Source organism: Rhinopithecus bieti, unplaced genomic scaffold (genome assembly GCF_001698545.2).
Source record: "Rhinopithecus bieti isolate Rb0 unplaced genomic scaffold, ASM169854v2 scaffold_34281, whole genome shotgun sequence".
NCBI classification, from domain to species: domain Eukaryota; kingdom Metazoa; phylum Chordata; class Mammalia; order Primates; family Cercopithecidae; genus Rhinopithecus; species Rhinopithecus bieti.
Window position 1 is genome coordinate 871,023 of NW_016814762.1, and position 14,072 is coordinate 885,094.

At 51.0% G+C, this 14,072-nt stretch overlaps 1 protein-coding gene across 1 annotated transcript; it reads right to left on the reverse strand.

Annotated features, from left to right (window-relative positions):
- Positions 1 to 12,393: 12,393 nt before the first annotated feature.
- NRN1L (neuritin 1 like) lies at positions 12,394 to 13,993 on the reverse strand. Its single transcript, XM_017852267.1, has 3 exons — positions 13,805 to 13,993; positions 12,908 to 13,040; positions 12,394 to 12,788 (listed from the first exon to the last, which is right to left on the reverse strand). The coding sequence occupies exons 1-3, from the start codon at positions 13,893 to 13,895 to the stop codon at positions 12,503 to 12,505; spliced, it is 510 nt and encodes a 169-aa protein (XP_017707756.1). The 5' UTR covers positions 13,896 to 13,993; the 3' UTR covers positions 12,394 to 12,502.
- Positions 13,994 to 14,072: the final 79 nt, after the last annotated feature.

Consider the following 14,072-nt stretch of genomic DNA (forward strand, 5'->3'; position numbering starts at 1 on the left):
GCCTGGGCGACAGAGCAAGACTCCATCTCAAAAAAACAAAAAAAAATTAGCTGGGTGTGGTGCTGTGTGCCTGTAGTCCCACTCAGGAGGCTGAGGTGGGAGTCACTTGAACATGGGAAGGCAAGGTTGCAGTGAGCTATGATTATGCCACTGCACTCCAGCCTGGGCAACAGAGTGAGACCATGCCATTATCAGAAATATAGACCCTGGCCGGGCGCAGTGGCTCACACCTGTAATCCCAGCACTTTAGGAGGCCGAGGCGGGCGGATTACAAGGTCAGGAGATCGAGACCATCCTGGCTAACACAGTGAAACCCCGTCTCTACTAAAAATACAAAAAATTGAGCCAGGAGAATGGCGTGAACCCGGGAGGCGGAGTTTGCAGTAAGCCGACATCGTGCCACTGCACACCAGCCTGGGCGATAGAGCGAGACTCCGTCTCAAAAAAAAAAAAAAGAAAAGAAATATAGACCCTGGCAATGCACCTGGGGTTCTCCTTCCAAAATCCCATGTTCAACCCTGAAATATTTACTGAATTCCTGCTGTGGGTCAGGAACTCTGCCAGAGGTTGTGACAAACAAAAAGAAGGCAGCCATAGTCTCTACTCTCAAGGAACTTACAGCCTGGATGGCTCCACACCAACTGTCCCTTGATCCATGACTCTTAGGATGCCCTGAGAGGCCATTTCAAGGCTGGCAGCTTGGAAAGAAAACTTTCTCCCAGCAAATGAAAACATCACATTTTTCCACCTTAGCATCACATCAGACACCATGGCAACAGAGAGCTGTACCAAGAATTAGTTCAGTGATGACCTAGCCAACACAAACTAGCTTAATGCTCATTGAGTAAGATTCCTGGAAGGAAAGGGAGTTCAAATAAGTAAGTCTCTCTCCAGTTCTCAACAAGCAAAACTGCTTCCCTTCGTCCAGGGCTGTACTTCTTTCTCTCAAAAATTTTTCCCCATGCCAAGATATACACAGAGAATGATAGAATGATACTATTGCATAACACCCGGGAGTCAATGGAGACAGCTGTTCTCAGCTATCGTGAAGCTTAAGGGTTGATACTTTGGCACACCTATAGCCCATTCACATCATACAGCTGGGAAGCTGGGAAGAGGACCTAAGTTGCCCATATTACACACTCACACTTCCAAAGTAAAACAGAAGGCCAAAGCAAAATCTCACTCATTTAACTATGAACTTGTGATTGATAGAGAACTCCAGTACCTACTTCAGATTCTCTGTCTCAAAAAAAAAAAAAAAGCAAGCACACTATTATCAGTTTTCCCCAATGACCAGAAATGACCTTGAGGAAATCATATAATACAAAGCAGTTCCTACACACAACTAAGCCTGAAGAACAAACAGGCTTATTAAGACAAGACCTTCTAGCCGGTTGTGGTGGCTCATGCTTGTAATCTCAGCACTTTGGGAGGCCGAAGTTAGTAGATTACCTGAGGTCAGGAATTTGAGACCAGCCTGAGCAATACAGTGAAACCTCATCTCTACTAAAAATACAAAAATTAGCTGGGTGTAAGCCGGGCAACATGGCTCACGCCTGTAATCCCAGCACTTTGGGAGGCCGAGGTGGGCGGATCACCTGAGGTCGGGAGTTTGAGACCAGCCTGACCCACATGGAGATACCCCATCTCTACTAAAAATACAATAGGTTTGGTGGCACAGCCTTGGGAAGGCTGAGGCAGGAGAATTGCTTGCACCTGGGAGGTGGAGGTTGCGGTGAGCTGAAATTGCGCCATTGCACTCTAACCTGGGCAACAAGAGCAAAACTCCGTCTCAAAAAAAAAAAAAAAAAATTAGCCAGGTGTGGTGGCAGGTATCTGTAGTCCCAGCTACTCGGGAGGCTGAGACAGGAGAACGGATTAAACCTGGGAGGCAGAGGTTGTAGCTAGCCGAGCTCACACCATTGCACTCCAGCCTGGCGACAGAGCGAGACATCGTCTCAAAAAAAAAAAAAGAAAAGAAAAAAGAAGACAAGTCCTTCTTTTGACAAGGGAAACTCTGCGAAGAGGAGCATTAGCAATAAAAGTGGCTTCCATTAACTGAGTGCCAACTATGCTAAGGATCTTATATGTACCATCTCACTCCTCTCTACAAGCACATGTAGTAGGCACGATTATTCCTATTTTGGAATAAGGAAATTAGGACTTAGAGAACCTCAAGATTTCAGAAAAGCCAGAAACTGAATCCAGGTCTTTCTGACACCAAAGCCCTTGCTTCTAGGCATGAGACCACAACAGGAGTCCATAAGGCAAGCCCTTCTCACTGGACAAAGGAGATAACAGTTTTCTTAGGTAATGACAAAGATCTTCAACGAGAAAGCACAGTAAAGTTACCTGGGAAGTTTTTTCAATATACAGATACCTTGCTGGACGTGGTGGCTCACGCCTGTAATCCCAACACTTTGGGAGGCTGAGACGGGTGGATCACGAGGTCAAGAGTTCAAGACCAGCCTGGCTAACAGGATGAAACCCCGTCTCTACTAAGAATATAAAAATTAGCCAGGTGTGGTGGTGCGTGCCTATAATCCCAGCTATTCGGGAGGATGAGGCAGAAGAATCGTTTGAACCTGGGAGGCAGAGGTTGCAGTGAGCTGAGATCCCACCACTGCACTCCCAGCCTGGGTGACAGAGCAAGACTCCATCTTGGAAAAAAAAAAAAAAATACAGATTCCGGCCGGGCGCGGTGGCTCATGCCTGTAATCCCAGCACTTTGGGAGGCCGAGGTGGGATCACGAGGTCAGGAGATTGAGACCATCCTGGCTAACATGGTGAAACCACGTCTCTACTAAAAATATAAAAAATTAGCCAGGCATGGTGGTGGGCGCCTGTAGTCCCAGCTAGTAGGGAGGCTGAGGCAGGAGAATGGCATGGAGGCAGGAGAATGGCATGAACCCAGGAGGCGGAGCTTGCAGTGAGCCGAGATGGCGCCACTGCACTCCAGCCTGGGCAACAGAGCGAGACTCCGTCTCAAAAAAAAAAAAAAATACAGATTTCTACCCTAGATCTTCATCATCAAAATCTCAAAGAGTGGGCCAGGTGCAGTGGCTCTTGCCTATAACCCCAAAACTTTGGGAGGCCAAGGTGGGAGGACTGCTTGAGCCCAGGAGTTTGACACCAGCTGGGGCAACATGGCAAGACATCGTCTCTGTTTAAAAAAAAAAAAAAGAAAAAAAATCTCAGCCGGGCATAGTGGCTCATTCCTGTAATCCTAGCACTTTGGGAGGCCGAGGCAGGTGGACCACCTGAGGTCAGGAGTTTGAGACCAGCCTGGCCAACATTGTAAAACCCATCTCTACTAAAAATACAAAAATTAGTTGGGTGTAGTGGCGCTTGCCTGTAATCCCAGCTAGTCTGGAGGCTGAGGCAGGAGAATCACTTGAACCTGGGGGACAGAGGTTGCAGTGAACCAAGATTGTGCCACTGCACTCCAGCCTGGGCGAAAAGAGCGAAACTCCGTCTCAAAAAAAAAAAACCTCAGACAGTGAGGCTCTTGAATTTGTATCACAAAATTATCCCAGGAGATTTTAGACTATCCAGGATTAAGAGGCTACCACACACATATGCTTGCATTTGCTGTGCTCATCTCAGATCCTAGCCCTGATAGGTGCTCAAAAATACAGCTGAATCTATCCATTCATTAAGTCAGCATTCAGCAAATGCTACTGGAGGCTAGCCCCTATTTTATGCCAGGCACAGAGCCAGACATATGCAGACAGAAGACTACCATGTGACACAACAGGATGTACTCAATAGTAGCAGCATGGATATGAGGAGTTAATGGTTATATGTCAAGCAAGGGAGATTTTTTTCCTAGGAAGTGACATCTCAGGTGGATTTTATAGGACAGATGTAAGTTTCCAACACTGGTAGGTGGTCGGTGGGGTGGAAAGCAGCATATTGCAAACTGAGAAAACTGCGTATCTAAAGCACAAGGGGACCAAGCACAGTGGCTCACGCTTGTATTAATAATCTCAATACGTTGGGAGCCTAGGCGGGAGGGTCTCTTGAAGCCAGCCCTGGCAACAAAGCCAGACTCCCAAGCTCTACAAAAAATGTTAAAACTTAGCCAGGCGTGGAGGGGAGCGCCTGTTGTCTCAGCTACTCAGGAGGTTGAGGCGGGAGGATCATTTGAATCCAGGAGTTCAAGGCTGCAGTGAGCTATGAATGAGCCATTGCACTCCAGCTTGGGCAAGAGACCTTGTCTCAAAATACTAAAGCACAAAGATATGAAACCAGAGCTAACAGGAGCGCCACACGCTTTAACAACAATAAACTACGTAAAGGGAGCACAAAAGCGCTCTGGTGTTGATTGGCTGGTTAAGCCTTCACCAGATTATGAAGAGCCCTGAATGCCTTGCTAAGAAGTGTGGCCTTTGTCTTGAAGGCACTAAGGAACCACTTTCAGGCAGTGAAGGACTTATTCAGATTTTCAGCTGGGAATTATCACTTCAGCCGCTTTATGGAGGGGCACTAAGTGTGAGGGGCTAGGCTTCCCCTTGCAGGTAGAGGAATGACAAGCTTGCCAAGCAGGCAATCCAGCTGGACTCAAACCTGCTATTTCCCAGCCTGCACAAGGAAGCGATCAGCTGCCCCGCCGGCCCCTGGCAGACGCAAAGGAGGAGTGTGGAGTAGGCGCCGGGCGCGAGAAGGCAGTAAGGACAAGGACAACCAGGTTGGATCAACCTGACCCGCTCTGGACGCGGGGCGGCTGAACAGCAAGCAGGCAGGGCAACCGACCACGTCCACCAGGCCCACGCGGGCCTAGAGACGGGATACCCAGCAAGACAGCACGTTCCGAGGCCAGTCCGAACTCGGACGCCGGGGACCCGAGCAGCCATCGCCCGACCTGCTCTCCAACCCTGTAGGCCCTGGCGCATGGGACACGGGCTGACGCTGCGGGCTGACCAGTGGCAGGCCCCGGTGCCCCAGAAAGCGACCACGACCACAGTTCGGCTGCCCCTCCCGCCCGTCGGGCCGTCGTCGTTCCTGGGCCGGCCGCCTCACCTCGCGCGTGCGGCGGGCTCTTCGGGCGTCTCGGCGGCTCTGTGTGCCATCCAGCAGTGACCGCGGCCACCGCCTCCGCGCCGGCCGCCGCCGCCGCCGCCGCCGCCGCCATTCTCGGGCGTATAGCGTCGTGGCGTCATCACAGCGCGCCAGCTGACGCCAAACAACCTACGGGGCGGGACGGGGCGGACTCTCACGAAGGCTGGGTACGCGGGCTGGTGCGGTCGCCAAGCGATGGACCTAGCCAATCAACCTCTTCGGGGCGGGGGACAGCCACTCTCCTGAGCGGGGTGGATCTATGTCGCTCAAAGAAACTGTGGACCGCTGGTCTGCCGGACAGATCCGTGATAGGAAAAACGAGGGATCGCGGGAAATAAGGAGAAAGTTTCCAAGTTTCTGGTTGGGTGGAAAGGGACTCTGTACGTGCTAGCTTGGTAAACAATGCTTTCCAACAGAGTTTCTGGAAGTGCCTCTGGAACTCCGCAAAGGATGACTTAAATTTCATTAACAAAATCTCTTTTTTAAAAACTGCAATAGGAATAATTTCAGAAACTCCATGTGGTTGAATTTGACCTCATCAAAGAAGAGTGCAAAGTTGCAAATGGTTAACTTGTAGATTGTTGAAGTCAATCTTGGGCCAATTCTGGGACTCATGGTTATTTTGTTGTTGTAATTTAATGTATATCCCGGAAGTCTGAAAAGCAAGCGCGATTTTTAAAAAAATTGTTACCCATTCACAATGACTTCTCTATAGGATCAGAACTGGGTTCACTTTACAGTCAACCTAAGCTTGGAGGGGAAAAATAGGTGCTGCAGATGGTAGTGCATTGTACCTCCATCCATCTTGCCCATTTCAGTGGCTCATGTATTCAAATCTTTATTGAGTATGTACTTGCACATGGAACTGTCTTTTTATTGACGTGTATAAGCTAATGTAACTTTAAACCTAAAATAAATTAACCACCAATAAAACATTGTCGTCGGGCCGGGTGCAGTTGCTCACGCTTGTAATCCCTGCACTTTGGAGGTCCAAGCAGGTGGATCACCTGAGGTCAGGAGTTTGAGACCAGCTGACCACAAGGTGAAACCCAGTCTCTACTAAAAATACAAAAGTATCCAGGCATGCCCGGTAATTTTCTTATTTTTATTTTATTTTTAATTTTTTTTTTTTTTTTTTTTTTGAGATGGGTCTCGCTCGTTCACCGGCTGGAGTCGCAGTGGACAATCTCGGCTCACTGCAAACTTGCCTCCTGGGTTCACCTTCTCCCTGGCCTCAGCCTCCCGAGTAGCTGAAGACTCAGGGCGCCCACCCAGTAGAGACAGGGTTTCACCGTGTTAGCCGAGATAGTCTCGATTTCCTGACCTCCTGATCCACCCACCTCAGCCTCCCAAAGTGCTGGGATTACAGGTGTGAGCCACCATGCTCAGCCCTTTTGTATTTTTAGTAGAGACAGGGTTTCACCATGTTGGCCAGGCTGGTCTCGAACTCCTAACCTCAGGTGATCTGCCCTCCTCGGCCTCCCAAAGTGCTGGGATTACAGGCGTGAGACACAACACCCAGCCGTAGTAAGGTTTCATACAAGATTTCATTTAAAAAGAACAATGGTGGCCAGCGCGGTGCCTCACGCCTATAATCCCAGAACTTTTGGAGGCCCAGGTGGGCAGATCATCTGAGGTCAGGAGTTCGAGACCAGCCTGGCTAACATGGTGAAACCCCATTGCTACCAAAAATACAAAAATTAGCTAGGTGTGGTGGCGGGCGCCTGTAATCCCAGCTACTTGGGAGGCTGAGGCAGGAGAATTGCTTGAACCCAGGAGGCAGAGGTTGCAGTGAACCGAGATCGCGCCATTGCACGCCAGCCTGGGCAACAAGAGTGAAACGCCGTCTCAAAAAAAAAAAAAGTTAAAAAATTGTTTCCAAAAGTCTAGTGCAATAATTAAGGGTATGGACTTTGGGGCCAAACATACCTGGGATCAAATCCCAGCTCTGACACTTCCAGAGCTGTTTGACTTTAAGCAAGACATCTGCCTCATTAGCCTCATTTTATGTTTTAAATTTTGGCCAGGTTGGTCTTGAACTCCTGAACTCAGGTGATCCACTGGCCTCGGCCTCCCAAAGTGCTGGGATTATAGGCGTGAGCCACTGCACCCAGCATTTTTAATTTTTTTTAATAGAGACAGGGTCTTGCTCTGTCATCCAGGCTGGAGTGCGTGGCATTAATCAAAGCTCACTGTAACCTCGAACTCCTAGGCTCAAGGGATCCTTTGCCTCTGGAACAGGAATTAAAAGAAATTGAAGAATGTGTAAGCAGAAACTCAGTTGTATATAAGAAAATCCAGGCCGGGCGCGGTGGCTCAAGCCTGTAATCCCAGCACTTTGGGAGGCCAAGACGGGCGGATCACGAGGTCAGGAGATCGAGAGCATCCTGGCTAACACGGTGAAACCCCATCTCTACTAAAAAAAAAAATACAAAAAACTAGCCGGGCGAGGTGGCAGGCGCCTGTAGTCCCAGCTACTTGGGAGGCTGAGGCAGGAGAATGGCGTGAACCCGGGAGGCGGAGCTTGCAGTGAGCTGAGATCCAGCCACTGCACTCCAGCTTGGGCGACAGAGCGAGACTCTGTCAAAAAAAAAAAAAAGAAAAAAGAAAATCCAATTTCCCCTGAGAAAGAGAAAGAGCTGGAGTCCTTTAAAAATTAACTGCCTGTTTTTCTGCGGCTAGTGAGCCTTATCTCCCCTCCCTTCCCAGGCATTGTGAAGACCCCGTTTCCCTAGCTGTGCAGTTGCAAGGTCAACTAGACAGATAAACTCATCAAGGTCGTTAAAGCATGCTTTTCCTTGAAAAGTAAGAAATGATGTAATGCATGTCTCAATTAATTTAATAACGGGCTTTGTTTCTTGCTTACTGTAATATTGCTCCCCCCGAAAGATCTCCTCCTGCCCACAAAATGCTTAAAGTAACTCTTAAACTCTCTGTTCAGGGCTCAGTCCTTCGATTTCAATCCCCCGACTGGCCGATGCACCTAAATAATTAATTGAAATATCCGGTCCTGAACCCCATCTGGTCTCTCTGATTCCTTAAAATCCCTCTATACCTCAGCCTCCCAAATATGCTAAGTCTACGGCACGCACCACCATGCCTGACTTGCTTTTTTTTTTTTTTTTTTTGAGACAGAGTCTGGCTGTGTCGCTCAGGCTGGGTGCAGTGGCCGGATCGGTCAGCTCACTGCAAGCTCCGCCTCTGGGCTTACTGCCATTCTCCTGCCTCAGCCTCGCCGGAGTTCTGGGGACTACACGGCACCCGCCACCTCGCCAGCTAGATTTTTTTTTTTTTTTTTTTTTTTTTTTTTTTTTTGAGACGGGAGTCCTCGCTCTGTCGCCCAGGCTGCGAGTGCACGTGGCCGTCGATCTCAGCTCACGGCAAGCTCCGCTCCGGTTTTACGCCATTTCTCCTGCCTCAGCCTCCCGAGATAGCATGGGACTACAGGCGCCAGCCAACCTCGCCCGCTAGCTTATTTTTTGTATTTTTTAGTAGAGACAGGGTTTTCACCGTGTTAGCCAGGATGGATTTGTATTTTTTAGTAGAGATGGGGTTTCACCGTGTTAGCCAGGATGCGTCTCGATCTCCTGACCTCGTGATCGCCCGTCTCAGCTTCCAAAGTGCTGGGATTACAGCTGAGCCACCGCGCCCGCCTTTGCTTATTGTTTTATGTATTTTGAGACGGAGTTTTGCTTTGTTTTTCCCAGGCTGGAGGTGCAATTGCATGGATCTCGCTCACTGCAACCTCTGCCTCCCATGTTCAAGCGATTCTCCTGTCTCAGCCTTTCCAAAGTGCTGGGACTTACAGGTGTGAGCTACTCGCGCCTGCTAATTTTGTATTTTTAATAGAGAGAGGTTTCTTCAGGTTGGTTTAGGCTGGTCTCAAATTCTCCTCAACCTCAGGTGATCCGCCAGCCTCAGGCCCAAAGTGCTTGGGATTACAGGCCTGAGCCACCACGCCTGCCTATTTTGTTGAGACAGGGGCCTTAAGTGATCCTCCCCACCTCAGCCTTCCAAGTGGTGCTGGGATTATAGGCATGGGACCACTGGCTGGGCCAATAAGCCTCCATTTTTCCTTTTCTTTTCTTTTTCTTTTTGCGATGGAGTTTTACTTCTTGTTCAGAGGCTGTAGAGTGCAATGGCATGAATCTTGCCTCACCGTAACCTCTGCCTTTCCAGGTTCAAGCAATTCTCCTGCCTCAGGCCCCTGAGTAGGAGATTTACAGGATCGCACCACCACACCCAGCTATTTTTGTATTTTTAGTTAGAGGACAGGGTTTCTCATGTTGTCAGGCTGGTCTCGAACTCCGACCTCAGGTGATTCCACCATGCCTCAGCTCCCAAATGCAGGGCTTATAGGCATGAGCACCACGGCCTGGCCCATGAGCCTCATTTTTCTTAGCATATATAATAAGGGTTAGCTCAGTGTTGAATTCTCAAACACTTTGGGTGGCGGAGGAGGAGATCATTTGGAGGCCAGAGTTCAACGGGACCAGCCTAGGTGACAAATGAGACCCTGTCTCTGCAAAAGTATAAATTTAACTGGGGTGTGTAGCACAGACCTAATAGGTCCTAGTACCACAGAGGCTGGAGCTGTGAAATCGCTTGAGCCCAGAGGTCTAAGGCTGCAGTGCAGCAGGACTCTGCGCGCTTGCTGCACTCCAGCCTGATGACAGAATGAGACTTTGTGTCTCAAAAAATAAAATATAAGGCCGGGTGCAGTGGCTCACGCCTGTAATCCCAGCCACTTTGGGAGGCGAGGCGGGCAGATCACGAGGTCAGGGAGATCGAGACCATCCTCGCTAACACGGTGAAGCCCCCGGTCATCTCTAAAAACGCAAAAAATTAGCCGGCGTGGCGGCGGGCAGCTTATAGTCCCGCCTACTTGGGAGGCTGAGGCAGAGGAGGAGAATGGCGTGAATCCGGGGAGGCGGAGCTTGCAGTGAGCTTGAGATTGCGCCACTGCCACTAACAGAGCGGAAACTCCGTCTCATAAATAAATAAAGTAAATAAATTAAATAAATAAATAAATAAAAATAAAAACATAAAATATAAGCGGGGGGCGGGGGGGGTCATAATCCTGACCTTTACAGAGTTGTTGTGAGGGTTAAAAGTAATATGAATTCCAGGTTGATGGCACTCAGAAATCTACAAACACTCCTGTTTTACAGACATTCAGTGCATTAATTAACAAATATTTATTGAACCCTTACTATGTGCTGGTTTGGGCTCTGGAGAAGAGCAGGAGGGAGGTCCTTAGGTGAAGAGATACATTAATGCAGAGGGGACTGGATTCAGGACATCCATCCCTCAGGCTTTCTCAGAACAATAAGGAACTCCTTGTCCACAGTGCTTCAAATGTGAGAAACACCATCACCATAATGCTCTGGCCTGGGCAGCTGTGCCCAGGGCCCAGCCAGCTTGGCTATCAGCCCACCCCTCTCCTCCAGCTCTAGGATAAAACACACAAAGCCCTTAAGCCCCTGGCCAGAGAGCAGATTCTTTCCTCCCTCCCCAAGCCCCACTCTATTCCATGGAAGACTAAGGACTTAGAGAGCAAAAACCAGGGGAAAAGTAGGTCACAGCAGGAGGATGGTAATCTCCCTGATGGCTGGCCAGAACAGCCAGGCCCCTGCTCCTGGTCATCCAAGACCAGCTCTGGAAGCCTTCTGGGGTATACAGCCCCAGCACCATCCTTCCTAGCAGTATGCCCAGGGTAAAGGTGCCACCCCAAAATGACACACCTCCACAGCGGGGTCATTCTCAGTCCAAGCTCTTGCTGACTGTTGCGCTACCCATGCTGGACTTAAGAGTTCTATCTTTCATTCCACACCCTCCCACAAGTGCACCCTTTATATCCAGCCCTAGGATGGATGCTAGAGACACAACGAGGATTGTGACAAAAAGGACTTCCTGCCCTTGGGGAATCCACAGTGGGGAATTCTGACCTGTACCTAGACAATAACAAGCTAGTGCTATCAGGAGCTGTGTGGACCTAGAGGAGCCTTCTGATTCAGCTTGTAGTCAGGGTTAGGGAATAGTTCCTAGAGGAGGTGATACTACAAGAGTGAGCCACTGCGCCCGGCTGAGTTTTTCAATTTAGAAAGTAAAGAATAAGGCCGAACATGGTGGCTCATGCCTGTAATCCCAGCACTTTGGGAGGCCAAGGGGGTCAGATCACCTAAGGTCAGGAGTTCGAGACCAGCCTGGCTAACATGGCAAAACCCATCTACTAAAAATACAAAATTAGTTGGGCATGGTGGCGGGCACCTGTAACCCCAGCTACTAGGGAGGCTGAGGCAGGAGAATTGCTTGAACCTGGGAGGTGGAGGTTGCAGTGAGCCAAGATCGCGCCACTGCATTCCAGCCTGGGTGACAAGAGCAAGACTCCATCTCAAAAAAAATAAATAAATAAAAAATAAAGTGAAGGGAGCGATAATATAAGTCAATGAGGAGACTATAGCAGTGCCTCTGTAAACCGTGGTGTGATGGCTTGGAATAGGATCCTGACAGTGGTGGGAGAAGGCTGATCAGAAGAAGGTCCCACCCCCAGAAGGCTTCCTCCTTCCTCAGATTCTGCCTAGCTGATTTTGCTCTTCCTTTCCACCGGTATGAAGAGGGGCTCCTCGCACACCACATGCTGTCATTCCACGGCTTCCAGAAAGCCTTCTGCAATTGTTTTGACAACACACCGGCTACCTCTTCTCAAAGAACAAGGTTGTGGAGAGCAGAGGCGAGAGGAACCCTTACAGTGACCCCAGTTTTTGCCACTTCAGGTCCTATCAGGGGCTTGAATGTGGACTTCAACAGAGGCTCCCCACCTTCTAGAACAGGCCTCCTTCAGATAGACCAGAAACCCAGAGGAAGGGACTGAGCACACAGTCTGTGCTGTGCCTTGAAGGCTGAGGTGACAGGCAGAGAGAGGAGGAGGTGAAATGGTCAGGAGCCCAGAGGCTGGGAAGGGGGTGGAGCTGAGATCAAGGGCACTTCACCAGCTCACCTGGCCCCCAGGGGCTGGGATGGAAGGGTTAGGCAGTGCTAGGAGTGCAGGGCTGAGACCCCGCCCTCCCGACCCCAGCCAGCACAGGAAGGTAGAGGAAGACTGTGCATTCCGGCAGATCTCCGGTCTCCACTGGAGGAGCTCTTGGGACCTGCACGAAATGGAAAGCTTTGCACTGCCACTGGGAAACCAGTGTTTGTAAGGAGGAAGATTGAGTCCCCTGTGGTGGCCCTCAGCCCCGCCCATTCCATCCAAGCAAAGGATCAGTTTCTGGGAGTCCCTGGCCCCAGCCAAGCAAGGCCGCAGTCAGGAGAAAGGAAGGAGCTTAGTACAAATATAAATACCTTTAATGAAAAGCCCTGCTGCGCTCTGCAGAGCCTGGACAACCACCGCCAGGGAAGGGCTGGAGGCACAGGCACTGCCACCTGACCCGATAGGCTAGGCCAGAGGCCCCAGGAGGTAGGTCAGAGCCAGAGCAGCTGCCAGCAGTGGGGGCGCAGGGACCATGGGGAGTGCAGGTGCTGCAGCTGGCAGTGTCTCCTGGTTGGTTTCGGAGCCTGTACCGTGCTCCTGAACATGCACCGGGGCGCTGCACAGAGTGTGCAAGTTATTCGGATGGGGGGCCCGGCGAGCTTCTTGCTGTAGTGATTCCCACACTGCAGCTGCCTCCTCTGGACAGCCCAACAGGACCCGAGAGGCACAGGCATGGAAGTCATTCCAAGATCTGTTAAGGGAGTGGGATTAGGGGGATTAGGTGAGGCAAGGAGATTTTGGTTTGGGAAATAAAAGGTTCAGTCCCCAATGGTGGCACAGGTTGGGCCACTGCCTCGCACCCGCTGGTACCTGCAGATGGTCTCCAGCTCACCTCCGCGGCCCATGCCGTCCCCCAAGCGGATGAGACACTCGGCGAAGCCCTGGTATATGGTGTCACAGCGGTTTGGGCCCGCTGCAGCTGCTGCCAGGGGAGGTACAAGGACTAGAAGTGGGGTGGGGGTGGGGGAATGGTAGATAGGATGAGCCAGGGCTGTCCCCAGCCCCAGGGGCTTGTTTACCTGGGAGCATTCTGGGGATGTGACTCAGGGGAAAAAGGGTGCCCCAAGGAACTAAAGGGCAAATCTGGGGATTACCTACCCAGGCCCCCTTCAAGGTAAGACCCAGACTGGGATTTGCACAGGGGGAGGGGATGTTGTGTCCCCCAAGTCAGCCCTTCCTCTGAGCTTCTGGGGCCCCAGGTGGGATCAGGAGGGTTCACGTGAAGGAATCAGGACAGGGTGGAGGGGAGGGTGGTCCAGAGGCCCGGGACTAGAAACAGGTGCATCTCTCTGCGGTTTAGACAAGCTTTGCTTGGCCCTCCAAACTCTCTCTAAAGATAGGTATTTTTGGAGAGACAGGGCAGGATGCAGAGGTATTGGGATCCAGGCCAGACCCTCAGAGAGGACTTAGGGATCCTATGACTAATCTATAAGTCCTGCCATTGGCATGTCTCCCTTTATCATAAGAGGGGATGCAAATTTTGGAGTCCTTCCCCCATAACTAGGGCTGTTTGTGCCTCTCACTTTCTGTCCTGAAGTCACCAGCACACCTTCCTGGAGCCCTTGCAACTCTTCTCCACCCTGGTGCCCAGTGTTCCCACACACCCTATGCCCAGTCTGGCCTGGCTGGGTGAGAAGGGGGTGTGGCCCGGGCCCCGGACCACACCGAGGGGCAGCAACAGCAACGGCCTCACCGAGGGGCACTCACCGAGGGGCAGCAACAGCAATGGCCTCAGGGCACGGGGTGGTTGCCAGCAGCAGCTGTGGCGGCAGCAGCGGCACTGGCAGCGGCGCATCATCCCTGGCTGAGAGCCTAGTGCGGGAGCTAGCTGCTTGGAGTGCAGCCCGTCCGCCCAGCCCCCGGAGGGAGGGACGGTGATTGGATGAAAGCCGGGGGTGGGGCTCCGAACCCAGCTGGCGGCTCCGCCTCCAACACCCAAATGGGAAAAGGAGCGAGAAGGGACCTCAGAGAGCAG